The sequence below is a fragment of the Eriocheir sinensis genome, chromosome 38 (genome assembly GCF_024679095.1).
Source record: "Eriocheir sinensis breed Jianghai 21 chromosome 38, ASM2467909v1, whole genome shotgun sequence".
Lineage (NCBI taxonomy): Eukaryota > Metazoa > Arthropoda > Malacostraca > Decapoda > Varunidae > Eriocheir > Eriocheir sinensis.
In genome coordinates, this window is record NC_066546.1 from 14,757,542 (window position 1) to 14,785,092 (window position 27,551).

Consider the following 27,551-nt stretch of genomic DNA (forward strand, 5'->3'; position numbering starts at 1 on the left):
TGTTTTTATTTAGCAATGGAGAACACAGGTAGGGAGGGAAAGGACATGTAGACAGACATATAAGGAAAATGAAAAGCGTAACTACACGTAACCGTTTTTTTCCATTTTGTGAAGGAAAACGTGTAAAATACGGAGAAAAGTGGGGAGAGGGATAAAGCTCTTGGGAATGGGTGGCAGGGGTGAGCGGTTCCTCCCCAATACGTACTTTTCACAGGTAATGTCTGTCTTAACCTCTTCAATAATCAAGTGTGTGTGTGTGTGTGTGTGTGTGTGTGTGTGTGTGTGTGTGTGTGTGTGTGTGTGTGTTTCCTCCTCTCCTTCACTCAGCAGTTGTACATGTTCATCAGTTTGTTGAGGTCCACTTGACTCAGGTCATCACGCTGTCCGATGACCGCGTTGGGGTCCTGCAGGGTGGAAATAGTAAAGCGATAAATTAAGATTACGGTGGTAAACTCCGCATGGTTTTATTACGTGGTGCCTAAATGCGTCTAATTTTTACCAAATCACTTATGAAATAGGTGGAGGATTGTTTTCAGGGGATACAAGGATACTCGAGGATGCATGGAGTGTCAGAATAGGCGAGTTGGCTTAGCCCCCGTTCCCGGCCTCGTCGGCTGGGTTATACACGAACGAGACGAATATGCTTGTGATGTAATCATAACGCCATATTTGTTGTGTCATTTAATTGTAATGCCATATTTGTGGTAGGAAAGCGGCAGTAATAAGGCGGTTTGGAGTGATGGAATGTTTTGACGAAGCATGAGGGATGGCAGGTTAGAGGTCAGTGTTAGTTTTTTATGATGAAAAGGACAGTGATGAATGTTGGCGGAAGAGTTAAACATGCTAGGTCTTAATTATCAGTTTAACATCTGTCCTCCACATCCGCAAGAATAATCTCATCGCCATTTTAAACTCCCAGTTGTATTTTCCTCAACTAAAGATCCACTTATTATCTACTTACTCTGTCACCACTTTTTACTTAATACTTATACCTTACTTTATACTCTTTAATTATACTTTACTTCCTGAATTTAACTTGTTTTGAATTGTTCCTCATTTCTACGGGTCCGGTTTCTCCTCCTCCTCCTCCTCCTCCTCCTCCTTACCAGAGTCACGATGGTCTTCTCGTTGTTGGCAGAGAAAGCGTAGGCGGAGTAGTGCATGACGGAGCCGTAGTCGTAGTCTTCGCCGAACCCATTAATAATGCTCTCCGAGTACTTGTCAAAATTGTGCTCATGCCCTGAAGGGAGAGTTGTGTTGGGGTGAAGCCGCTCGCACACACACACACACACACACACACACACACACACACACACACACACACACACCTTATGAAATTGTGTTGATTAGTAAGCATAAGTTATAATCAAGAAACTTTATGATAAAATATTGGACATTACGAAATGTATTCAATCTTGTAAAAAAATGATCTAGTTTAAAAAAGTGGGTAAGATGAAACACACTCCTTTGATATCGCTGCTGCGTTTCATACCTTCCTCGATGTTATCCCACATGATGGTAACGTAGTCATCGCGGTCGTAGCGTGACTGCTCGTGGTAGAAGCCGAGGGTGTGGTACATCTCGTGCAGCACGGAGCCCCACCTGTCGAGGCACCACTGGGGGTAGTTGATATTCTGGCTGCCGCCGCGCATGCCTACCATACTGTGGCATCCATCGTTGTTACTGCGAAGGGAAGGAGGGATGTATAGTAAACCTTTTAAACTTATTGAGGTATGTTATCTCATCTCCTTTTAGTCCGTTTCTTGAATACAGAAATAAAACTAGACCGCTGCTCCCCCTTCACTTACTCCTGCGTAAAATATACGTAGTTCGACTCGGTTGTACGTTCGACGAAGGTGATGCAGCCGCCCGTTCGTGAGGCGTACTCGGCCATGCCGTCCTGCACGATTGCCCTGTTGGCTGCAGCTGTCACGGAAAGGGATCGTGTTAGGGGTTCGTGTGTGTGTGTGTGTGTGTGTGTCTGTGTGTGTGTGTGTGTGTGTGTGTGTGTGTGTGTGTGTGCGCAAATGATAATTGACAGGAAATATCAAAAGTATTAGCATGGCAATATAATTCATCCTCCTCCCACACACTTACAGAAGGCAGAGTCGAACACGTAGGCCACCTGGCCGTTGGGCCAGCGGTACCTCTCGTCAATGAGGCCGTTCCTTCCCTGCGGCGGCAGCGGCAGCTCTATGTCACCCTGGAAGTAATTTCCAAGCTCATCAGGGTTTATGAGCGAGTCCGGCGTCCACTCCTTCCCCGTCTCTGGAAACAGAGCACTGTGTAGGTTGTGTTCACCAATTAAGCAGAGACAATTTTTTGTCAAAGTAGATATTAATTATAATGAAGCTTTACTCCTCAACTCAATATCTGAAGGTGGCTTTATCACTGATAGGAGTACTAACTGGCTTGGTGTGTACGGATTGGCTACCGTACTGACGCCCTGGCTGGTGGATAGTGCTAGTGTATATGGTATAGTGGTACATTGCGTCATCTATTCACCATCTTCAGTGATGAAAGTTATCTAGGGTGGATCAAGCAACTGAGTTCTGTATTCCTGAGCCTTATATGCTCCACCAAATAGGGAGCGACGTGGCTGTGATATAAAACAGGTTAACCTACTGGGAAATCGTGGGTCATTGTGCGACGGGGCTGCCAGAGTCGCGGAGGCGAAGGCCAGGAGGCACAGGGTTGCTGCTCCCTTCATGGCTGCGGCGTGTCAGCGGGGCACTCTGGAAGTGGGGCCGCGTAACGCTCTTTTATACCATTACGAAAAGAGATGCATTAGCCTTGACGTGATAAGAGAAGGAAACAACAGGTGTCAGTGAGGGCGTCTGAATCTGCTGCACACAAACACATATACAAAAAATGTTTAAGCCTTCCGTTTTCGCTTTATAACTTTATAAAGTGTTTCCTAAACCACATGATTCGTTATCGCTTCCTACTCAGTGAAACCTTTAATTTAACTTTTTAGTTATGTCTTGTGGTGTTTTCTAGTTGCATAACGATCTTGGCTGCCAAGTAATCGTCAAGAATAACTTAAACTTTTCTAAATGCGTCCGACGCGTTCACAGAAGAATTATTTGAAGAGTGGCCGAGACTGACGCACTCTCTCTCTCTCTCTCTCTCTCTCTCTCTCTCTCTCTCTCTCTCTCTCTCTCTCTCTCTCTCTCTTGCGCAAACATCCCGTTAACTCTGTTTACTTTGGGAAAAAATACCATTACAACTGTAATACATTTCGGGCCATTACATGTGTGTGTGTGTGTGTGTGTGTGTGTGTGTGTGTGTGTGTGTGTGTGTGTGTGTGTGTGATTTTAATGATCGTTTTTTCGGTTCATGTTACAGAAGAATTGTCAAACTACCACCAGGGTCATGAAACTACCCCTGGAAAGGCCCAAAACTTCAATGAAATCCTTGTCAAATGTGTGTGTTTGGGGGCTGAAATGTTTCAGAATATGGCCCTTTGTGTTGTGGTCTTGTTTGTTTAAATTTCAGAGATACAAACCTTTGGATAACGGTTCAGAATGTATTAGAAACTAAGGTATAGAGCATCCATGTTTGAATCCGGGAGATGTAAGTTGAATAAATGATCTGTATTGAAAATCATGCAGCATATAAAAATGGAATTTTTTTCTCTTCCAGTAAATTTGTTTCTTTATAATTTTAATTATGTATTGATATGCCATTTAACATTGAATCTCTATCTAAGGTTACACTCTTGAAACTTCAAATTGCATGTCTTTGTTTTTATTTAGCAATGGAGAACACAGGTAGGGAGGGAAAGGACATGTAGACAAACATATAAGGAAAATGAAAAGCGTAACTACACGTAACCATTTTTTTTTCCATTTTGTGAAGGAAAACGTGTAAAATACGGAGAAAAGTGGGGAGAGGGATAGAGCTCTTGGGAATGGGTGGCAGGGGTGAGCGGTTCCTCCCCAATACGTACTTTTCACAGGTAATGTCTGTCTTAGCCTCTTCAATAATCAAGTGTGTGTGTGTGTGTGTGTGTGTGTGTGTGTGTGTGTGTGTGTGTGTGTGTGTGTTTCCTCCTCTCCTTCACTCAGCAGTTGTACATGTTCATCAGTTTGTTGAGGTCCACTTGACTCAGGTCATCACGCTGTCCGATGACCGCGTTGGGGTCCTGCAGGGTGGAAATAGTAAAACGATAAATTAAGATTACGGTGGTAAAGACCGTATGGTTTTGTTACGTGGTGCCTAAATGCGTCTGATTTTTACCAAAGCAGTTATTAGATAGGTGGAGGATTGTTTTTAGGGGATACAAGGATACTCGAGGATGTAAGGAGGGTCAGAATAGGCCAGTTGGCTTACACATACTAGATCTTAAGAATCAGTTTAACATCTGCCCTTCACATCCACAAGAATAATCTCATCGCCATTTTAAACTCCCAGTCGTATTTTCCTCAATTACAGATCCACTTATTATATATCCAATCCAACAACTACTTTTTACTTATACTCTTAATTTCATTCCTGAATTTAACAATCTGATTTGTTCCCCATTGCTACGGGTAATGTTTCTCCTCCTCCTCCTCCTCCTCCTTTTCCTCTTCCTCCTCCTTACCAGAGTCACGATGGTCTTCTCGCCGTTGGCAGAGAAGGCGTAGGCGGAGTAGTGCATGACGGAGCCGTAGTCATAGTCTTCGCCAAACCCACTAATAATGCTCTCCGAGTACGTGTCAAAATTGTGCTCATACCCTGAAAGGAGAGTTGTGTTGGGGTGAAGCCGCTCGCACGCACACACACACACACACACACACACACACACACACACCTTATGAAATTGTGTTGATAAGCAAACATATACTCAAGAAACTGGATGATAAGATACGGGATATTACGAGGTTGATTCAGTCTAGCAAAATATTTCGTAGGTTTAAAAAAAAAGTGGGGAAGGTCAAACACACTCTTTTGCTATCGTTGCCGCGCCACGCACCTGCCTCGATGTTATCCCACATGATGGTGACGTAGTCGTCGCGGTCGTAGCGTGACTGCTCGTGGTAGAAGCCGAGGGCGGGGTACATCTCGTGCAGCACGGAGCCCCACTGATTGAGGCACCAGTCGGGGTAGTTGATATTCTGGCTGCCGCCGCGCATGCCTACCATACTGTGGCAGCCATCGCTGTCACTGCGAAGGGAAGGAAGGATGTACAGTAAGCCTATTCCGTCCACTGGATTTCGAGGGGCTTGAACCCTCGCGGGCTATGTGCCATAGGCTGGCCCGCCTAACAGTAAGCCTATTAAACTTGTTGGCGTATGTTATCTCATCTCCTTTTAGTCCGATCCTTGAACAGATTTAAATGTAGACCGCTACTCCCCCTGCACTTACTCCTGCGTGAAATAAATGTAGTCTGACTGGCTTGTACGTTCGACGAAGGTGATGCAGCCGCTCGTCCGTGAGGCGTACTCGGCCATGCCGTCCTCCACGATTGCCCTGTTGGCTGCAGCTGTCACGGAAAGGGATCGTGTTAGGGGTTCGTGTGTGTGTTTTTTTGTTATTTTTTTTTCTTTTGCGTGTATAAATGGAAATTGACAGGAAATATCAAAAGTAGCAGCATTATGATGTGATTCATCCTCCTCTCACACACTTACTGTAGGCAGAGTCGAACACGTAGCCACCTGGCCGTTAGGCCAGCGGTACCTCTCGTCAATGAGTCCGTTCCTTCCCTGCGGCGGCAGCGGCAGCTCTATGTCACCCTGGAAGTAGTTTCCAAGCTCGTCAGGGTCGATGAGCGACTCCGGGGTCCACTCCTTCCCCGTCTCTGGAAGCAGAGCACTCTGTAGATTATGTTCACCCCAAATTAAGCGGAGGGAAATTTTTTGTCAAGGGAAATATTCAATATTTACAAGCTTTATGCCACACCTCTGTATTTGAGGGCGATTTTTATCGCTAAAAGGAGTATTAACTTGCTTGGTGTGTACGGATTGGCTACCATAGTTACGCCCTGGCTGGTGGATAGTGCTAGTGTGTGTGTATATATATATATATATATATATATATATATATATATATATATATATATATATATATATATATATATATATATATATATAGGGTATAATGGTGCCTTGCGTCATCTATTCATTGCCAGAGTTGAAAGTTATCCAAGTTGGATCAAACAACTGACTGTCGTATTCCTGAGCCTAATCGGAAAGTCCGTGACTGTGACATAAAACAGGTTCACTTATTAGGAAATCGTGGGTCATTGTGCGACGGGGCTGCCAGAGTCGCGGAGGCGAAGGCCAGGAGGCACAGAGTTGCTGCTACCTTCATGGCGGCGACGGCGGCGGCGGCGTATCAGTGGGGCACACTGGAAATGGAGCCACGTAACGCTCTTTTAAACCATGCAAGCGATGCATTAGATGTTAATAAATCTGCTTAACACAAACACAAACAAGCACACACACAAAAAAAAAATCATTTACACCTTCCATTCATAATGTTTCGTAAAATTTATTAAGTTTATAAAGCTAATCCCAAACCACATAATCTGTCATGGTTTATTATTCAGTGAGGCCTTTAATTTGCCTTTTTTGTTTTGTGTTATGGCGTCTGTCTGTAGCTGTATAGCAATCTTGGCTGTCAGGTAACCGTTGACAATAACTTTACCTTTTCCTAAGTGCGTCCGACGCGTTCACAGAAGAAATATTTGACGCGTGGCCGAGACAGTGACGCACGGAGATGGGTCATGCTATGGAATGGTGTTGGTGAGGAGAAAGATTATTGTGATGCCTGAATAACCCACGGCAATGTTATGTTTTCTGAGGATTTGTGTAAGACATGTGACACTTTAGGTGCATGTGGCCCCAAGCATCACGGTCGATCAGAGAGAACCGCTCACACACTTATCATTGTTGTTGCGTCAGGTCGGTGCAGTTGGTCTAATTCCCACAGCTGGCAGAGACGAAGCACGATTCCCTTTATCAGTATTATTTATATTTATGTTTTGCCTTGGAAGTGACCTTGTTTACCACGGCCAGGTTGCCTCCTATAATCTTCCACACGGGAACGTTCTTTGACATGATCATAGTGATTCAGGGGTGTCTCGTGATAGTAAGGATGACACGTGTTAATTCGTGGGAACCGTGGCTGATAGTGTGTATGTGTGTGTGTGTGGAGTGGCTGGTGACGATATCTGCAGACGACCAGGCGGGGAAGAGGAACGGGCTCGAACCTTCGGAGCAGCATCCAACCCAGTGAAATGTGATGCCGACTAAAGTTTGGTCGGTACTCTCAGACACTTCCGCCCCTCACATCATTTATATATTTCCATAGGCCAAAAGGAGATGAATCGGGTTCCAATGAGCGTTTTTTGGATTGATGCTACATAAGAATCTTCGAACTAACACCATGATATTAAGACTGACCATGAAAAGGCCGAAAACTCCTTTGAAAGCCTTGTCATATGTGTGTATTCGGGCGCTGAAATGTTTTAAGTGCATGCCCCTTTGTTTTCTCGTCTTGTTTGTTCAAATTTCAGAGATACAAGCCCTTTCGGTGCGGTTCAGAATGTGTTGCAAACTAAAGTATAGGGGATTCATGTTTAAACTCAGATGTCGAAGTAGTAACCGGTGTGTATTGAAAGGCATGCAGCATATTAAGATATTTCTTTTATTATCCACTGAATTTTGTTTCTTTATAATTTTATGTTCCACCCATCAACCCGGACTCTAGAAGAAACCGTTCAAGTGAATCAAGAATGAGTTCCGGGGGGCAGCATGAGCCAAGCATAAATGGCGCCACTATAAAAACTGCCTGCGCCATGACGGGCTTGGGCCTACCACCATACCCCTGAAGAAAGCCTACCGGCGCTATAGGCGAAGACGTAAAAAAAAAAAGAAAAAAAAATGTACCGATACGGCATCTAACCTTGAGTCGTTCTAAGGTTACAATCATGAAACTGGGAACTACATGTCTGTTTTATTTGTTATGTAGTGATAGCAAACTCAGGTAGGGAGGGAAAGGACAGGTAGACAAACATGAAGAGGATAATCAAACACATAATCATCAATGAACATTTTTAATACTATGAAGGATGTGTAGGAAACAGACTTTGATTACATGCAAGAGAGTCAAACTTTAGTCTACGTTGCACTTCTTCCACGTAACTTTCTTCTTTACAGTTTTGTGATGGAAAAAGTGCTAAATACGGAGGGGAGTGGGGGGGAGAAGAGCATTTGGAGGGGAGGGGGTAAGTGATTCCTCCTAAATACAACTCGCCGCTGATTTCAGTCTTAGCCTCTTCAATAAGTATGTTCGTGTGTGTGTGTGTGTGTGTGTGTGTGTGTGTGTGTGTGTGTGTGTGTGTGTGTGTAGGTGGGCAGCGGCGAGAGAAAGAAGGAAAGCGAATGTGGTTGTTCACTGCTAATCTACACAAGCTTAGAGAGAGAGAGAGAGAGAGAGAGAGAGAGAGAGAGAGAGAGAGAGAGAGAGAGAGAGAGAGATGAGGGGATGGAGGAGAATGGGAGGGGAGAAGGAAAGGAAAAATACAAGACAAAAATTACAATAGGTAGCAGGAAATAAAGTTTATATAAAAATATATTATAATGGGAAAAAGAGAGAGAGAGAGAGAGATAGGAGAGTGACTTCCCACCTTCACATCGTTATCATGGACACAAGGGGAGGGTATCAAAGCGGTTTTCACATAAAGGGCAGCACTGGTCTTACTTCTCAATCCCTCTGTCCGGAGTTAAACCTATTGGCCTAGACAGAAAATCCGAGAAGAATGCACAGTGGCGTCACCTATCGGTAAACAGCTTTGAATGTCTCCCGTTATGCTCGTGCTAAATATTTAAGGTCTCTCTCCTCTTCCTTCATATTTCATACGCAATAATGAGTCCAACTTCTTATATACGCCAGGCATACAAGAGTTTTAACGAAGCATGCATTCTGTACAGCGACACGGGGAGAGAGAGAGAGAGAGAGAGAGAGAGAGAGAGAGAGAGAGAGAGAGAGAGAGTTGACAGACAGATTGATTGGTTGATGGTGCCTGCATAACACACACAAACAGACACACACACACACACACACACACACACACACACACACACACACACACACACACACACACATACACATACACACATTAGCACCATCAACACTAAAAGACAAAGGTTTATGAAAGCAAGACAGACAGGAATCAGACAGACAGACAGACAGACAAAAGATATCAAAGAGAGAATGGGAAGGAGGTGTCATGCCCTATTTACTTACTTTTTTATTTTCCTTACTTTTTATTTGTTTGTTTATATTTTTTTCTTTATTTATTGACGCATATTTTTGTGTTTTCTGTGTGTCTATGTATTGATCAGTAACTGCTTCCTTGCCTCCATAAATAAATAGATAATACATTGAAGCCGTCCACATTGTAAGATGCACTGAATCTATTTGACTGTTTAATGGTCCTACTTAGTTTTAACGACCATGCAAAACTTAAAATCTCAATAAATAAATAAGAAGCAACTAACTTCGAAGATGATCAAGACCCAGACATTCTAAATATCTTTCAAAACATTACAAACCTCAGTGAGTTTTCAAAGTCTCACTATGTAAAAAAAAAAAAAACAATCCTTTTCCTCACATAGTTTTCCTTATTAATTGCATCTTGAAGTGAGAGTGAGAGACAGATGTAGAGACTTAATACTTTTTGTTCCTTTTCATAGGTTTCATTTTACGTAAGTGTGAGACAGTAGGAGGAGCGACAGACTGGTTGCTGTTGATAAGCATGATATATCTTCACTAGGAATAGCAGATAAAGTGTTCTGGGGTGTTATCCCGCGACCACTTTTATCTTTCAAGGATTCCTCACTATTCTTTCCACGTATCTCAGTATTATTTTTTTCCGTGTAACGCCCCCTTCCCAGAGCTCCTTTGAAGGTGTTTTATATGAGGATGAGCGTTTCTAGAGCCACAAAATAAAGTAATAAATAATACTAGAAAACTCGTGTGAGGAAGGGAGGAAAACAGACGTAGCATGATAAGGAAAAAACGAAAATATATGAATGACAGACGAAACGATGGACAAGACACACCTCTTATAGCTAAATATATATATATAAAAAAAGACAAAAATAACACAGCAGGTCCCGTATAATAGTGTTCACTTTCTTCTAGTATTTCAAACACTTCCTTACAGACACACTGAAGGAAGATGCTAATCATTCTTATAGACGAGAGTTATAGTAAAATCCTAAAGTGCTGGAAGTGAAAAGTGACCATCTATAGTATTCATTATATTAATATTAAAAAAAAAGAATTAGAGTCGGAATGTTACGGACGAAAGTAAAGCTTATTAAAACACTACACTAGCTTATCGAAAAAAAAAAAATCATTAACTAGCGCTTCTTGTGTGTGTGTGTGTGTGTGTGTGTGTGTGTGTGTGTGTGTTGGTTCATACAGGTTCACACAGAATTGAGTCAAAGTTGTAATAGCCCCTGTGTGTGTGTGTGTGTGTGTGTGTGTGTGTGTGTGTGTGTGTGTGTGTGTGTGTGTGTGTGTGTGTGTACGTATTGCACTTGCTAGGGTGTGATATAACCTATGTACATATTTTTTTTGGTTTTCATTTCTGGAGGAGAATCTACTCAACTTTTTTATTGTATATATTTTGTGCTTTGTGCCGTGAGAAGGAGGGAGGAAGAGGAGGAGGGAAGTATAGAGAGGAAGGGAAGAAAGAAGACAGGGGGGAGGGGTAAGGAGAAGGAGGGAAATCAGAAAGGAGAAAGAGGGAGGAGGGAGAAGGAGGGAAGAAATAAGACAGGGGGGAGGGGTAAGGAGGAGGTAACTCAGAAAGGAGGAGGAGGGTGGAGGGAGAAGGAGGGAAAGAAGACAGGGGGAAGGGGTAAGGAGAAGGAGGGAAAGAAGGCAAGGGGGAGGGGTAAGGAGGAGGGAACTCAGAAATCTTTGAATCTTTGAGTGAAAGAAGGGACATATGAATTGGAGGAGGAGGAGGAAATAAAGCAGGAATATTTCAATCATGTCTCGTATTTCTGAATAATGTCTTTTTAATCTTTCTTTTCTTTCCATTTTCTGTATTTAATCTATGTTTCTTCTCTTTACCTTACTTTCTCTTTCTTCCTCTTCCACTTATTCCTTTTCTTTTTGTCATTCCCTCAATGTTATTTTCGTGTTGGGATCGTTGAGTCGTTTATCCACTGCATGTTATCTATCTCTTAACGTCAAAATACCCGTTTTTTATTCATTAACTCAGTGAATAGCCACGTGATAAATAACACGATATCTCCCTTATCATCTGTACCTCCATCTGTTTCTGTTCCACATGTATCTAATGCTGGTCCTTACGTATTTTCCTTCTTTTGTTTACAATTTAGAATCTGCTTTGAATATGATTCGAAATGTTCTTTGTATTTACGCTTCTCCATATTTGATCCTTGTTACGTTTTTGAAAAGTGGTAATATAAAAAAAGGAAGTGTGATAATCAGAACATTTTCACGCTTTCACGTTATGTAGACAAGATTTTTCAAGGAATTTCTTTTGCTCTTCTTTGTTTCGTCCTCTTGGTTTGATATGTCGCCTCACACATTCAGTCTACATATACTCCGAAAACTTCTTATTCTTCCTTTCTTATTCTTTTCTCTTCTTGGCCTTCGAAAGCTTCATAAGACATTCACTTCTGCAGTACAATACTCCTCCTCTTCTTCCTCTGTATTCTCCTCGGCACTATCAGCAGCATCAGCAGCATCCCTTCGCTCACTTCTGCTTTCTGTTCTTGTCCTTGGGTTTGATCATAAGGACGGATCTCTTGAGGGTGTAGTCCCAGCCCCTCCACCTGAACCACACGATACCTGCCACGGAGAGGAAAGAGAAGTGATTAGAAGGAGAGGTGATTAGAGTTGTGGTCTCATTAGGCTTTCGTGGGTTTGTGCGTGCGTTTTCCTTTCTTTATTCCCTCACCTTGTCGTGCGGTGAGGTCGTTGGGGTCCGTGAGGTAGATTCCATTAAGGCCTCGCCCGCAAGACCTCCACCACCAGCCTCCCTTCAGCATAGAGGCGCAGTTGAGGCTGGAGCGATCGTTGTCTCTGTTAAGGGAAGGGAGAGAGTCAGCGTGAGGGAGTGGCAGAAAGGTTGAAGGTGGTGTGTGTGTGTGTGTGTGTGTGTGTGTGTGTGTGTGTGTGTGGATGTCATGGTGGCAGAGAAAAAGAGGAAAGATGCGAGAATAAGGATGAAAAAGGAGTGAGATAAGAAGGAAATGATTAAAAAGACAAAGATATAAAAAGAAGTTGTAGGTAGGGAAGGGTAACGAATGACTGATAAAGGGATAGGGAAGGAACAGGGGCCATAAGGAAAACTTGACTCACGAAAGGGGAAACACAAGAAGGCAAGTGAGGAAATACATAAGTTGTTTTCAGTCCCTTTAGAGAGTCTTCAGCTCGTGGTCATCAGTGTGGCTTCCATGCGGAGGGTCACAGAGGGTCAGTCACGAGGTCACGTTACTTCTGCCGCTCTTCTGAAATTAGTAAACTCCAGACTGTGATTCATTTACGTTCATATTTGGTTTACTAAGATCAAGCAAACCAAACACCGTCGATATTAGGTTGTTTTTGGTGCTTTAAATTGATTCAAGTTACTCTTTATAACCTCTAACCTATAACTTTTAAAGTCGTATAGTGTCTTTTGGGTCATGGAAGACTAATACTTATATCCCAAGTTTACTGTGGTCGAAATTATTGCATCATTCCCCGGGCAGTCTTTCATTCATGTTCCCCAACTCTCCTTAACCTGTAAGTCATATGCCGTATTTTTGAGGTCACAGAAGCATGATACTAACACCCAGTATAGCGTAGTCGTACCTGTTGACGGTGGAGAAGGGACTGAGGTTGGAGCCATACCAAGGATCGTTCAGGGAGTCGCCAGCGTTGCCTGAATATCCACCGATCTCGAGTTTGTAATTGTCCTTCTCGCTGTGGAGCTTAAACGTGGAATACTCCGCGTACCTGAGGCCAAGAAGAAGGCTTTGTGACGATCAGTAATACCAGTTAGTTGAAGAGATTTATACCAGGTGAATGAGAAGGGGGAGACACTTGATAATGAAACCTCGTGCACCTGAGGGGAAGGGGGACAGGTGTCATAGGTACGATGCTTAAGGACTAGATTTGATACCAGTTTTTTTTTTTTTTTTTTTTTTTTTACAGAAAAGAAGACAGTGCAAGGACCTGAAAAAAAAAGAAAACAATAATGAAAAAAAAAAGCCCGCTACTTACTGCTCCTGAATAGAGTACAGAGGAGTGGCCAAAAAGAGAGGTCAATTTCGGTACTTGAAGAGACCGGTAGTGTATAGGAAAAGACTAACAATACCTTACCTTCTGTTGCCGTCAAAGTCCTCGAGTTCTACCCTCAGCATGTGGTCGTCCGTGTTGGTGAGCATGTAGATGTTTTCGTTGCCCAGCCAGAACTCGGCCTCAGGGTTGCCGAAGCCGTGTTTGTAGTCGTTCCATTCCCTGTTGAAGGTCTCGCGGGGCTCGCCGAAGTCGTCTCTCCTTTGAATCACCTGCAGGAACAATGATTAACCTCGATTAACTGACGGTGCTTCTTTATTTGTGGTTTGGATGAGTTTTCCACGGTCACCTCGTAATGCGAGTACTACTGGGAAAAATGCATACAGTTTACAGTTTTCTATAGTGATTTACTTCCGAATGAGAGTACTAATTGAAGAGATGCGTACAAACTTGCGAATGCTCACTTTGACTAAGGTTAGGCACACACAAGGTAGACAGTTATATCAGTAAATGCAACCAGGTACTATTACGTACCGTCCATCCGCCTCCTGCAATCTCCATATCACAATAGACTTTGAGGAACCAGTAGGTGGTGCCCCGGATCTTGAGATGGTAGGTCCCGCTCTCCTTCATGCCCTTAGCGAGAAGATCCACGCACGAGAACCCTTGCTGTGGGGAGGGAGAGAGGAGGAAATGGTTAGATACAGGTGTTTGCTATGATGGATGGGCAAAAAGTGTAAATGAGGGCTGCTTGGTATTTAAGAACACACAAACCACATACACAAATAATGTTCTCTCCTCCCCACTAACTAATTCCCCCTCACAATCCCCTTTTCCCTTCCCTTCCCTTTTATTTCCCTTTCCTTCTCGTCCTCTCCCTTCCCGCCCCGTTCTTCCCTTTCTTTATTTTCTCTTCTCTCTTTGCTTCTCTTCCATCGCCCTTCTCTAACCTTTTTTTACTCTTTCCTATTTCTTCCCTTCTCATCCCTCCTCATCCTGTTCCTTACGTTCCCTCCTTCTCTTCCCGTCCTTCGCTTTCCTTCCCTTTCCCCCAACAACCTCTAAACACCACAATCTACCTTTCTCCCTTCCCTTCCCTTCCCTTCCCGTCCCTTCCCATCCCTTCCTTTCCCTTCCCTTCCTTCTACACACCTTCATATTCAGCTCATGTAGGTCGTTCACTATAAAGCTGTTGTTGACGGTCACTGGTTTGCCCTGAACGGAGGGGAACACCAAGCCGGAGGGACCAAGGGGGCTTCTCGTCGCAGGCCGCTCCGTCGTGGTCACCATTTCGCTGCTGTTGTGCTCCGTCAGGAAACTCTGTAGGGGCGGCTAGGGATACACTTATCCATGTATTTACAAACGCATCCACACCCATGTACTTCACTGTCTTATTTGTCCTTTGGTGCTGTTAGTGCTGGTACTGAAGGTGTATGTGGTTGCAGTTTCTTGCTCCCTGATTTTATTTACATTTTCTTTATTGTATTTGCTTTGACTCAGGAGATTTAATGCTCGTCTTATTATCTATTTACCTTTACTATAAATATCAGCGTACATAGGTTTCGCTTACTGTGTGTTGGGTCTATCTTTCTGTACGTATGTATGTATGGAAGGATGTATAGATATTGGAACGTTTCCTTACTTGGTCAGCAAGGTCACCGGGCGGGTCCTCCACAGGTGTGTCGTCCTGCAGGTGGAGGGTGTGGGTGGAGCGGTGGAGGAGGGTGACGGGGTTGATGAGGTCACGCTGGCGACTCTTGTCCAGTGGCATGGTTTTCAGGGTCTGCTCCACCTGGTGAGGATAGGGAGGAGAGTAAAGGTCTGGGGAGGGGCTGGCTGAGAGGTCAGCGTGCGAGCACGGGGTCCAGAACACAGTTTTGCGTTCCGCCCGCCGCTACAAACAAACTCAATTTTTCAGTCATCACCGTGCGGCCTAAAACCACCACATTCTCTCCTGAAGACCATCTATCAACCTGGACTCTAGATTCTCTAAAAAATGAGGAACAAAGATGAGCTCCGGGGGCAGCATGAACCAAGCAAGATGGCGCCACTATGAACACTGCCGGCACCATAACGGGCTGGGGCCGACCACAAGGCTCAACCAGAAAAGCTTACCGGCGCAATAGGCGAAACGTGAAAAAAATGAAAATAATAGCAGCGTTTCCTTTACTAAAACTAAAGACAGCAAGCTTGATCAAAAAGTAGCAACAGGGGAAGAGTCAAACATTGCGTGTCTTACTTGGTCAAGGTTCTGGATGATCCTGTTGGCCTTCTCGGTTAGGTCGCTCTGTATGGTAGAGATGGCTCGCTCCTGCCGCTGACTGGTGTTGAGAAGCGCCTCGCTCTTCGGCACCAGCACGTCCACGGAGCTCTTCGTGCCCACCACCACGTCCCACACCTGCCGAGTATACAGTCACCGTGAGGGAGAATCCTGGACCAAACATAAGGTAGAAATGGAAACGGGCTAAGATGTACGACGCCATTTCAGTCGACGGTATTGTTTACTCTTTTCCTTTTTTACTTTATCCTCCTCCTTCTCCTCCTCCTCCTCCTCCTCCTCCTCCTCTCTTCTATCACCACCACCACCACCACTCACCTCCTCCATCTTCTCCCACACCGTCTCCATCGGCGACATACGGTCCACCAGGGAGTCGATCTTGGTTCTGGGCGGCGGCAGAGTCACGTTCCAGCTGCGAAGAAGTTCTCGTATTAGTCCCGCATGGTAAGAAGTTGTATTTACCCTTAACGAACATTTTCCCTAAATTTCATCGGAGAGTGTTGCGCAAATACACGTTAGGAAGGAACATAGACGTCCTTCATAACCCATATTTTCTGCACAGCCCACAAGGGGAGACTCAAGTAAAGATCATTAATATTTGACCAACCTCGTGGGCGGAGTGGTGGTGTCCGTGACGGGGCTCTGGTCCTCTAGGATGGCCGTGTGGATGTTCCTGACCGTGCCCGCCAGCTGTTCCAGGTCCCCAGACACGTAGGCCATGTGGAACTGTAGGCGGCGGTCCATGGACGCTACGGACTCACGCACGTTGTCAATGGACTCTTGCAGCTTGTTGAGGGTGGGGTTCTGATGGGGGGAGAGTAGGGGGGGAAGGGATTAGTGACTTGAAATTGAACTGATACAATGTTTGACTCTGTACTAGGGTTATAAGGTTGGACTTGTAGTATGTTAAGGGTGTGTGTTCTTTAGAGTGAATGTTAAGGTTAAGAACTAGGGACTCTGAGGTTAACTTATAATGTGTGTCTACTTTTTGATAGTAAATGTTAACCTGCTTCATGATGAGGCTCTTATTCAAATGACTACTTACTTAAAATTTAACTTCTAGTCTGTGCCATGTTGTTATGAGTGAGTTTTAAGCTGCATTATGCCAAGGCTCAGTGTTAAGGTACGCGAGGTCAGCCCCTCCACTCACTTTATCCAGCGACTGTATCTTGGGAATGTCCACGCCCACACGGTAGCTCTCAGAGGCTGCCGCTACCAACTCGTCAGCCGGCGTCAGGATGCTATTAGTGTCGAGCGTTTTCTGCATCGACGATAGCTTGTTGTCGATGCGCGTGACGTGTTCCGCCAGCAAGTACAGCCGCTGCTCCATCAGACTCATGCCCTTACCGTACCCCGCCTCCTCCTGGCTACCGGTCTCACTCCCACTGCTACTACTGCCGCTGCTACTTCTGCTCGGGTTGCTGTTGGTGCTCTCTGTGCTGGTCTGTGTTCCTGTGCGTCTGCTTGTGTTGTTGTTGTTGCTGGTGCTACTGCTGCTGCTGCTCCTGACGTACCCGTTGGAGGTGCCGGGGTTTCTGTACGCGCTGGGCTCCACTAGTCTTGTCTCCAATAGGCGGACAAGCTGCGGGGGTGAGAGAGAGGTTGGAATGCGTTACAAGTCAACACCACTGAGGCATATCAAGGTGTGGGCCCACTCATCTGTGCCCGAGTGCCCGAGTGTTGTTTAGGGGAGTAAGAGAGAACACTAATAGAACTCCTTTAATTAGTGAGAATATTAATAATGATAACTGATTCGTATAAAGTTGTAAAGTTGTGGCCCACTCATCTGTGATCGAGTGCCAGTGTTCTCAAAGGCAATAAGGGAACACTAATACCACTCCTTTAATTAGAGTGGATATTAAAGATGATAACAAAGGCAATAAGGGAACACTAATACCACTCCTTTAATTAGTGTGGATATTAAAGATGATAACAAAGGCAATAAGGGAACACTAATACCACTCCTTTAATTAGTGGGGATATTAAAGATGATAACAAAGGCAATAAGGGAACACTAATACCACTCCTTTAATTAGTGTGGATATTAAAGATGATAACAAAGGCAATAAGGGAACACTAATACCACTCCTTTAATTAGTGGGGACATTAAAGATGATAACAAAGACAATAAGGGAACACTAATACCACTCCTTTAATTAGTGGGGACATTAAAGATGATAACTGATAAAGGTATGGCCGACTTACCTGCGCCGTGGTGTTGAGGTTGACCGCTAGCCTGTTCTCCACGGTGTCCAAGCGCCGCACCAGCCTCTCAAGGGCCCGGTCCATGTTCTCGACACGGCGCAGCTTGCTCTCCAGCGTGGTGAGCAGCACTTCGAACAGGTTGAAGATGTACGGGTCCCTGTGGAGGAGGAAGAGAATGGAGTTTAGCAGGGGTGAGGGGTGATAGGAATTAATACGTACGGTGAAGTTTATGGGTGACTGGGTCGTACTAGCATGGTTGAGGGTGATAACAACAGATACATACGATGAAGTTTTTGGATCCCCGTCAAAGAGGAAGGGTCGTGTTAGTAGTGGTGAGGATAATAGTGATTTATACATACGATGAAGTTTTTGGATCCCTGTCAAAGAGGAAGGGTCGTGTTAGTAGTGGTGAGGATGATAGTGATTTATACATACGATGAAGTTTTTGGATCCCTGTCAATGAGGAAGGGCCGTGTTAGTAGTGGTGAGGATGATCGTGATTTATACATACGATAAAGTTATATACGAGTAGGAGGAAGAGAATAGCGTTAGCAGGGGTAAGATTGCGTAATTCAATGCCGCGTTTCGTCTATTTCCGATCGTATTGTATCTGATATTCCGTTTTTTTTTTTAAGTATGCTGCGACCCTGCTTCTTGTGTCTTCTTGTGTCTTGTGTCTTCTTGTGTCTCTGTTCCGCTCCTGTTCCGTTCCGTCTCTAATCCGTTTTTTCAAGTATGCTGCGACGTTAATGCGACCCTGCTTCTTGTGTCTCTGTTCTTATTGTTTTCTATTCCGGTTTCTACTTCTGAATATTTTTATGTATTTTTTCTCACTTTTATTGCTATTTCCTACTTGTTATCATTTTCATCATTTACCTCACGTCTTGTTTTAACGACTACTACAACAACTACAACTACTACTACTACTACTACTACTGCTACTTCCTTCAGGTCTTATGCAACTACTTTTACTTGCTCTACCACAACAATAACAACAGCTACTACTACCACTACCGCCTCTTCCTCCTCCTCCTCCTCCTCTTCCTCCTCCTCCTCGGACTGTCACATTAAACCCAATAAAGCGTTAAGGTTTGACGTGAATAATGGAGGTATTGCCTTACGCTCTCTCTCTCTCTCTCTCTCTCTCTCTCTCTCTCTCTCTCTCTCTCTCCTTGTGGTAAATTTCGCAAAATGACGAAAATAACAACTTGAACGCTAAGATATTAACGTTAGTGCGTGCTAGTGTGTGTGTGTGTGTGTGTGTGTGTGTGTGTGTGTGTGTCGCAGGCTGGTTGGCTGGCTGGCAAGAAGAGAGAGAGAGAAAAAGAAAAGATGGCGGCAAAAAACTGGTCTTGAGGCACCGGAGCAGCCATCTTGGTCATCCCTTCCATCCTTTCACTTTCAGAGACTCCCAATTAGCACTGAATGGGGGAATGGGGCTGAGGTGCGCCTGCCGGTGGTGGTGGTGGCGATGGTGGTGATGGGGTGGTGGTGGTGATGGTGATGGTGGTGATGATGGTGGTATGTATTTGTGGTGCCAAAAGAAAGGAATGAGAGGGAGTTGAAGGAGGAGGAGAAGAAGTATAAGAAGAAGGAAAGGAGGAGAAGGAGAAAGAATAGAAGAAGGGAAAAGGTAGTAGTAGGAGGAGGAGGAGGAAAAGAAGTATAAGAAGGAAGGAAGGGAGGAGAAGGAGAAAGAGTAGAAGAAGGGAAAAGGTAGGATGAGGATGAGGAGGAGGAGAAGGAAAAGAAGTATAAGAAGAAGAAGGAAGGGAGGAGAAGGAGGAAGAGTAGAAGGCAAAAGGGAAGAGGAGGAGGAGGAGGAGAAGACAAAGAAGGAGAAATGGAAGAGAAGAATAAGAAGAACCAACAGCTATACATCACCGAAAACAAGGTCACCAAAACACAAACAATAACAACAACAACAATAACACCCAACAATAATAATGATGATGATGATGATAACCTAGTGTAACCAACAATCAGGTGACGTCATGGCACTACGCAAGGGTCATTCGTCATCCTACGCCTCCTCCTTGCGTAAGTCTGGAGGACCCCGCGGGCAGGCGAGACGGTGAGAGAGAGAGGAGAGGGAGAGAGAGGAAGAGAGGGAAGACAGGCAAGTGAAATGGAGACATGGTGCAGGGGTGGAATGGATGGACGAATAGTGTTGACGAGAGGGAAGGGAAGGGAAGGGAAGGGAAGGGAGGGAGAAATTGAAAGGAAGGGGAAGGGGAGGATGGGAAGGTGAAATGAGACACATGATGGGTGATTGTAGTGGAAGGAGGAATGGAGAAAAGAAAGGGAATGCAGAGGGAGGGAATGGAGGGAAAGGATTTGGAAGAAGAGAGATATTGGGAGAGAAAATGAAGGAAATAGAAGGAAGAAACAGGAATTTAAAGATCAGAAAGGGACGAAGGGAGGATCTAAGAGAGAAAGAGAAGGGAGAAATAGGGATTGAAAGGAGAGAAATGGGAGAAGGAAGAGGAAGATAAGAACAAACAGGGAGGGAATGGAAAGGAAGAAAAGGGAGAAACAGAAATTGAAAGGAAAAGAAAAGGGGAGAAGGGGTGTCGAAGGACTAAGGGGCGAGGAAGATACGAACTAACAGGGAGCGAAAGGAAGAGAAGGGAGAAACAGGGAGGGAAAGGGAAGGGAGGAAGGGAGAGAAGGGAGTTGGACAGGTAAGGTGGTCTCTTCACCTGCCAAGGGATGTTAATGATTGGTTGGCGGCAAGGTAATGATGAACACCTGAGAGAGAGAGAGAGAGAGAGAGAGAGAGAGAGAGAGAGAGAGAGAGAGAGAGAGAGAGAGAGAGAGAGAGAGAAGGTAAAATAGTAGAGGAAGAAGAGAAAAGAAGAAAAGGAGAAAGGAAAAAAAAGAAAAGGTAACGAGAGAGAGAGAGAGAGAGAGAGAGAGAGAGAGAGAGAGAGAGAGAGAGAGAGAGAGAGAGAGAGAGAGAGACCCCTTTATTGTGAATCTTGCCAAATGAGACACCCCCCCTTCTCTCTACTTCTATCGTCTCTCCCTTCTTCCCCTTCCCTCCCTTCCTCCCTTCCCTCCCTTCTTTCTCAAGTAAGGGAAATGCCTAAACTTCCACGGCAACTTGCAAGCGACCTACCTCACCAACCTGTCTGCACCCCCCCCTCCTCCTCCTCCTCCTCCTCCTCCTCTTCCTTCTCCTCGTCCTCCTCCTTCTCCAAGTGCAGTTAGGTCGATCAGAAACGGGTCTCTAGGTTGGGGTATCGCTGTCTGACTGCTTGACTGACTGCTTGACTGACTGATTGACTTACTGACTGACTGACTGACTGGTTTAATGAATGACTGATTGGTTGACTGATTCAGCGTTTTTTGGTTGACTGACTGACTGACTGAATGATTGACTTATTGACTGACTGACTGGTTTAATAAATGACTGATTGGTTGACTGATTCAGCGTTTTTTGGTTGACTGACTGACTGACTGACTGAATGATTGACTTAATTATTGACTGATGACTGACTGACTGAATGATTGACTTACTTATTGACTGACTGACTGGTTTAATAAATGACTGATTGGTTGACTGATTCAGCGTTTTTTGGTTGACTGACTGACTGAATGATTGACTGACTGATGTGACTTGTGAGTTGGTGATGAATCGGGGATGCTGTGTCGTATTGAATGGTGGTGGTGATGGTGGTATGAAGGGTGGTGTAATGGTGTGGTGGTGTGATGCCTGCCTGATGAGCGATGATGTGTGGTGGTGGTGATGGTGATGGTAGTGATTGTGGTGATGTTTGCTCACTTTATATTCGGTAAAAGTTACATTTCCGGTAAAACACAATAAAAAACCGAGTCACGAAGTATAAGAACACGTGCGACTGTCTCTTGAAGTAAAAACGATGCAAAGAACAAACCACAAGATGCAGTAAATAACATCTTTGACGGCGACCACGTAAAACAAACAGGTAGAGAAAATGAATAAAAAATAAAACAAGTATACACATTTTGCTGTCCGTTCAGGTAAAGACAATAGAAATAACAGTAGGCTGAGAAAACTAAGCCACAGGTATGCACATTTTGTTTTCGTTCAGATAGTCAGAATAAAAGGTAAAGAAAAAGATAAAAATAAATCATAGGTATACACATTTTGCTGTCCGTTCAGGTAAAGACAATAAAGAATGCGGGACGATAAAACATCCAGGTAAGGTAGGCAGGTAGGTAGGGAGGGAGGGACAGGTAAGCAGGTGGAGGAGGGGAGGGTTTGAGGGGGCCTGACACACCTGATTAAGATTGAGGGGACACCTGGCGTATAGTGTTCCTTTAATGGGCAGGTGTTTGGCCCGCCAGGTATGTACAGAGAGGAAAGGTGATTCGTGTTGAAGTGATGGCTCGTTTTTTGAAGATTTATATTCGGGAAGGTAATGAATTGTTTATAGAGAGGAGGTGAAGGACTTTTTATTTATAGAGAGGAGATAAATGGTCGTTAGATAGAATTTTAAAGCGTCTAAGTTAATTTATGTTTTTTGAATTGACAGATATAAGAGTTTAAGGTAAAGAGAAGGTAATTGATTGTTTATAGAGAGGAGATGAAGTTCTTTTTTTGTTTATAGGGAGGAGATTAAATGGTCGTTAGGTAGAATTTTAAGTGTTGAAGTTAATTTACGTTTCCTGAATTGACAGCGATAAGAGGTTGAGTATAATGGCTTTTGTCTTTTGTTTACTAGAAAATGGAGCAGTTAAGCGTTTTAAGAGACGAGATAAAGACTCTTACTAACTAATAGGGTTGGAACTGTTTTCTAGGGAAGGGCTTAGGAAGGGAGAGCTTTTAATATGGACGTGAGACCAACACATAAACAATCAAACACATACATACAACAAACAGGAAAGTGGAGTTTTATAATAGGAGCATAAGTGTAATGAAGGGTATATATATGCATTTGAATACCCCGAATCATAGGAGAAGGGGTACCGGTGAACATAATTGTGTTTTGACGAAATTAAACACCATATCACTCATTCCATTTCCATACCTAACCTTTATTTTTAGTGATGAAATGTTTATATACACGAGGCAGAAAACCAGGAAGAGGAAATTGGAGTGTTTAATTCAGTCCTCAGGTGGATAATTGTTTGGGGGTAAAGACGTGAGCTGATTGGTTAATTAGTAAAGATTCTTGCCCGGGAATAAGGTACACAGACAGGTAAACGCCTTGGTATTCAGAATTCGTGTGTGTGTGTGTGTGTGTGTGTGTGTGTGTGTGTGTGTGTGTGTGTGTGTGTGTGTGTAGTCATGTGTTCTAATACGTGTGGTCCCCCCTTCCTTACCCACCCCCTCCCTTTCCCTCTGCTCTCTCCCTGCTTCTTTCCTCCTTCCTGCTTTTCTTTCCTCCCATCTTCAACATATATCAGGAAAGAGATAGCGATCATCTTTTCGTGTATCTGTCTGTCTTTCTGTCACTCAAATGAAAACAACATAAACAAAAACGTCACCAGAATAGACTAGACTCCCTTACCCAAACAACAGACGTTTTATATAAGCTAACATTAACAAAACAAACGTTCTTAAGAGAAAACGTTATCACCACAACCTTTACTACCACCGAACGTTAGCAACACATCGCCAGACACGCGTAGTAACTAAAAAACAAACAAACAAACGCAGAGGTAGGCAAGCAGGTAGGAGGGTGGGCAGGCAGGTTGGCAGGCAGGCGCGGTGGGTGGGTTTATAAATCATGCAAATAAAACAACAGCAATACAACTCGCTTCTCTGAGCCAAAGGGACAATGAACTTTAAATAATAACGATAAAGATAGTAGCAGTAGTAGTAGTAGAAGTAGTAGTAGTAGTAGTAGTAGTAGTAGTAGTAGTAGTAGTAGTAGTAGTAGTAGTAGTAGTAGTAGTAGTAGGAGGAGGAGGAGGAGAAAGATGATGATGTTCGAAGAAGAAAATTGAAAAAAAAGAAAGCGAGGAACGGTAAATAAAGAGGCCCAGAAAGAGAAAGTCAGATCAGGGAGGAAAGAAGTGAAGGAGGAGGAGGAGGAGTGCAATGGAGGGGAGGGAGAAAGGAGAAGAAGGATGGATGTGAGGGTGGGAGTGAAGAGGAGGAAGGAAGGGAGTGATGTGGAGGAGAGAGAGAGAGAGAAAGGGGAAAGATGGAAGGTAAGGAGGGACTGAGGAGGAGCGAAAGTAAGGAGAGAAAAAAAATGTCAAGGGAAAACAGGAGAGAAAAAAAACCAAGAGAGAAAACTTTGACTAAAAAAGAATAACCCATCTAAAAATTATTTTACTCATCTTTACTTTTATCCAAACCCTTTTATTAAGTGACTTTTTGGGCCTGTTTTTTTTATTTTTATCAATAAGGAAAATCAGAGAAGGCGCAGTGGTCCGTTTGAGGGGTCAGAACATAAAGACTTAGAAGTGTCGAGAAGAGGCAAGGGGTGTAGGGGCGATGTACATGTGAAAAAATGTTTGGGGGTAAAGACGTGAGCTGATTGGTTAATGAATTAGTAAAGATTCTTGCCCGGGAATAAGGTACACAGACAGGTAAACGCCTTGGTATTCAGAATTCGTGTGTGTGTGTGTGTGTGTGTGTGTGTTGTCAGGAAGGGCATTGAATCTCAAACCTCGAGCTCCATAGAAAGACGAGGTAAAGAAGAAGTAATTAACGGACCATTGCGCCTCTGATTTTCCTTACAAATAAAGAAAACACAGGCCTAAAAAGTCACTTAATAAAAGGATTTCAATAAAAGTAAAGCAAAGAGTAAAATTAGCTGTAAAAGAGTAAAATTAGAAGTAAAAGAGGTTGGAATACAGAAAAAAACGTCAGAAGATTGATTTAATATTACTGATTGATTTGATTATTCATTATTTATTTGATTATTAGATTGATTCAAAACAAGATTCTTACTGATTTGACAGAAGAGTTGATATTACTTAAAAGGAAAGGCTAGGTAAGATTAGGTTAAGGAAAAGTTAGGTATGGCTAGGTTAGGATAGCTTAAGTGAAATGATATAGAAAAAAAAGGCTAAATGCATCAGTAGTCCTAAGTTTGGTTAGGTTAGGGTAGCGTAGAGGAAGAAATAAAAACAGTAAGCAATGTATAAATGCTTCGGCAGTTCTTGGTTAGGTCAGGTGAGGTAAGGTTATGATAGGGTAAGAAAGGTTAGGCTCGGTTTGGTTCGGTTAGGTTAGGTTAGTTTGTTTTACAGGAAGGAAAAAAAAGAGACGGATTTTTTTTTTTTACAACAAAGGAGACAGCTCAAGGGCACAAAAAGTAAACAACAACAACAAAAAAAAGCCCGCTACTCCCTACTCACAAAAGAATCCAAAGAGGTGGCCGAAAGTACAGATGCAATGATAGGTTTTGGTTGGGTTAGGTTAGGTATGGAGGAAAAAAAAAGCTAGCTAAGGTTAGGTTAGGATAGCTTAGTGAAAGGAAGAAAGATACACAAATACAAGGAAAATATAAATGAACTGATAGGCTTTACTTAGGTCAGGCTTTGAAGGAAAACAACATGGACATTCAATAAACATAAAAATGCATTCATGGCTTCAGGAAGAGATTAAACCGAAGAGGCGCATGCATTATTAAGTAGAAAGGCGCATAATAGATAAACCAATGAATAAATGAAAGTGAGGAGGAAACTAGAAGCATATGTATCACCGGTTCATGAGGGGCAAGAGCAAGAGGTCAAGGAGAGAGAGAGAGAGAGAGAGAGAGAGAGAGAGAGAGAGAGAGAGAGAGAGAGAGAGAGAGAGAGAGAGTTATAAAAAAAACAAAGAAATATAAAGAGAAAAGAGAGAAGAAACAAAGAAAGAAAAGCAGATAAAGAAACAAACAGAAGTAAAAACGAAAGGAGTGAGAGAGGAATAGGGAGAAGGAGAAAGGAAAAAAACCCATGAATGAAAGAAAAGAGGAAAGAAATAAAGAAATATAAACAAAAGAGAGAGAGAGAGAGAGAGAGAGAGAGAGAGAGAGAGAGAGTTATGAAAAAAACAAAGAAATATAAAGAGAAAAGAGAGAAGAAACAAATAAAGAAAAGGAAATAAAGAAAAAAATAAGGAAAAGCGAAAGGAGTGAGAGAGAAAGAGGGAGAAGGAGAAGGAAAAAAAACATGAATATATAAACAAAAAAGAGAAAGAGGAGTGTGTAAGTAAAAAAGAAAAAAAGAAAAAGAGAAAGAAAAAAAAGAAAGGAGGGAGAGAGAGAGAGAGACAGACAGAGAAACACCACCAAAGACAGATGAAAGATAAGACAGAACAAAAAACACCAGCAATATTTCAATCGTTTTAGCAGCACCGGACGTCTACCTGTTACCTGTGCGACTAGGCGATTCAAATTCTAATCACTGGCAGGTAGAAAGAAAGCACGTGTTTGTTTAGCAAGCAGACGTAGTAGAGAACCTGCTTCCTGATCTTTTTTTTCCGTGGGTAAGAAAGCGAGACTGATTTGCATAATATATCCTTTATCGCATCGTCCGGGAGGGAGGCGGTGCAGTAATAGGATTGAAAGCCTTTTGTGTGTTTGTGTGTTGAGTTTCCCGGTTTCTCATCTTGGGGTTTTGTTTGTTGTTGATTCTCTGTTGTTTTTAGTTAGGTTCTTCGTTTTACTTTACTCCGTTGATTGGGATTGAAACCTTTTTGTGGAGTTTGGAGTTTTCTTTGGTGATAGGATTGGAAGCTTTTTTGTATGTTTGCGTGTGGAGTTGCCTGGTTTCTTATCTTGGGGTTTTGTTTTGTTATTGATTATCTGCTGTTTTTAGTTAGGTTTCTCGTTTTACTTTACTCCATGTACGTTTGTTGATTGGAATTGAAATTTTTTTGTGGAGTTTGGAGTTCTCTTGTTTTTTTTATTGTTGTTTTTCGTTTTTCCTTATGATACTTTAAAGAATGGTTTGTTGGATTGGGATCGAAACCTCTTTGTGGAGCTCGAGTTTTCTTGGTTTCGGATTTTTGTTAATTTTTTATTTTTGTTTCTATTTTGTTTTCTTTCTTGTTTTCTTTACTCTATTTTTTTAAAGGTAATAATTTATGCATGTTTTATTCAAGGGTTTTGTATGTGATTTTGATTTTTTTTCTTCCTCTTTCTTCGTTTCTTTCTCTTTTCTTTCATTCTTTTCCTCTATCTATTTTCCCTTCCCTCTCTCTTCACCAAATCCCTTAACTACAATCATGATTTTTTTCGGCTTTCTACTCAAGCGGGTTTTCTATTTTCTTCGTCGTCTTCTCTATGTATGTGATTTTGATTTCTCTTTCTTCGTTTCTTTCTCTTTTCTTTAATTCTTTTCTATTCTATTTTCCTCTCCCTCTCTCTTCACCAAATCCCTTAACAACAATCATATTTTTTTCGGCTTTCTACTCAAGCGGGTTTTCTATTTTCTCCGTCGTCTTCTCTATGTATGTGATTTTGATTTTCTTTCTCTTTTCTTTCATTCTTTTCCTCTATTCTATTTTCCTCTCCCTCTCTCTTCACCAAATCCCTTAACAACAATCATATTTTTTTCGGCTTTCTACTCAAGCGGGTTTTCTATTTTCTTCGTCGTCTTCTCTATGTATGTGATTTTGATTTTCTTTCTCTTTTCTTTCATTCTTTTCCTCTATCTATTTTCCCCTCCCTCTCTCTTCACCAAATCCCTTAACAACAATCATAATTTTTTTTCGGCTTTCTACTCAAGTGGGTTTTCTATTTTCTCCGCCGTCTTCTCTAGCAGTGTCCCTTTTTTGCTCTCCACCTTCTCGTCTCCGCTGAATCCTTCATTAAAGAAACATGCCAATGCGCTAAGATGTATGTATTTTCGTGAATTTCCTAACTCTCCCTTCCAGTAG

General features: G+C 43.0%; 3 protein-coding genes across 3 annotated transcripts in view; all 3 read right to left on the reverse strand.

Annotated features, from left to right (window-relative positions):
• Positions 1-82: 82 nt before the first annotated feature.
• On the reverse strand, positions 83-2,785 carry LOC127008744 (zinc metalloproteinase nas-4-like). Its single transcript, XM_050881099.1, has 6 exons — positions 2,626-2,785; positions 2,098-2,268; positions 1,809-1,926; positions 1,493-1,683; positions 1,107-1,240; positions 83-404 (listed from the first exon to the last, which is right to left on the reverse strand). Exons 1-6 carry the CDS (start codon positions 2,708-2,710, stop codon positions 324-326), a joined length of 780 nt encoding a protein of 259 aa, XP_050737056.1. The 5' UTR covers positions 2,711-2,785; the 3' UTR covers positions 83-323.
• A 1,042-nt stretch (positions 2,786-3,827) lies between these two features.
• On the reverse strand, positions 3,828-5,762 carry LOC127008745 (zinc metalloproteinase nas-13-like). The gene is made up of 5 exons (XM_050881100.1): positions 5,616-5,762; positions 5,353-5,470; positions 4,961-5,151; positions 4,589-4,722; positions 3,828-4,147 (listed from the first exon to the last, which is right to left on the reverse strand). Exons 2-5 carry the CDS (start codon positions 5,436-5,438, stop codon positions 4,067-4,069), a joined length of 492 nt encoding a protein of 163 aa, XP_050737057.1. The 5' UTR covers positions 5,439-5,470; positions 5,616-5,762; the 3' UTR covers positions 3,828-4,066.
• Positions 5,763-8,028: 2,266 nt separating this feature from the next.
• Positions 8,029-27,551, reverse strand: part of LOC127008806 (angiopoietin-2-like) — a 117,697-nt gene continuing 98,174 nt past the window's right edge. The window contains exons 2-13 of the mRNA XM_050881205.1: positions 17,741-17,897; positions 16,686-17,117; positions 16,143-16,339; positions 15,854-15,947; positions 15,497-15,655; positions 14,900-15,049; positions 14,410-14,577; positions 13,792-13,926; positions 13,342-13,529; positions 12,832-12,975; positions 11,936-12,060; positions 8,029-11,826 (exon numbers count right to left, since the gene is read on the reverse strand). Coding sequence (XP_050737162.1) covers positions 11,732-11,826; positions 11,936-12,060; positions 12,832-12,975; positions 13,342-13,529; positions 13,792-13,926; positions 14,410-14,577; positions 14,900-15,049; positions 15,497-15,655; positions 15,854-15,947; positions 16,143-16,339; positions 16,686-17,117; positions 17,741-17,897 — 2,044 coding nt within the window. The 3' untranslated portion in view covers positions 8,029-11,731. The remainder of the gene's footprint in view (positions 11,827-11,935; positions 12,061-12,831; positions 12,976-13,341; positions 13,530-13,791; positions 13,927-14,409; positions 14,578-14,899; positions 15,050-15,496; positions 15,656-15,853; positions 15,948-16,142; positions 16,340-16,685; positions 17,118-17,740; positions 17,898-27,551) is intronic.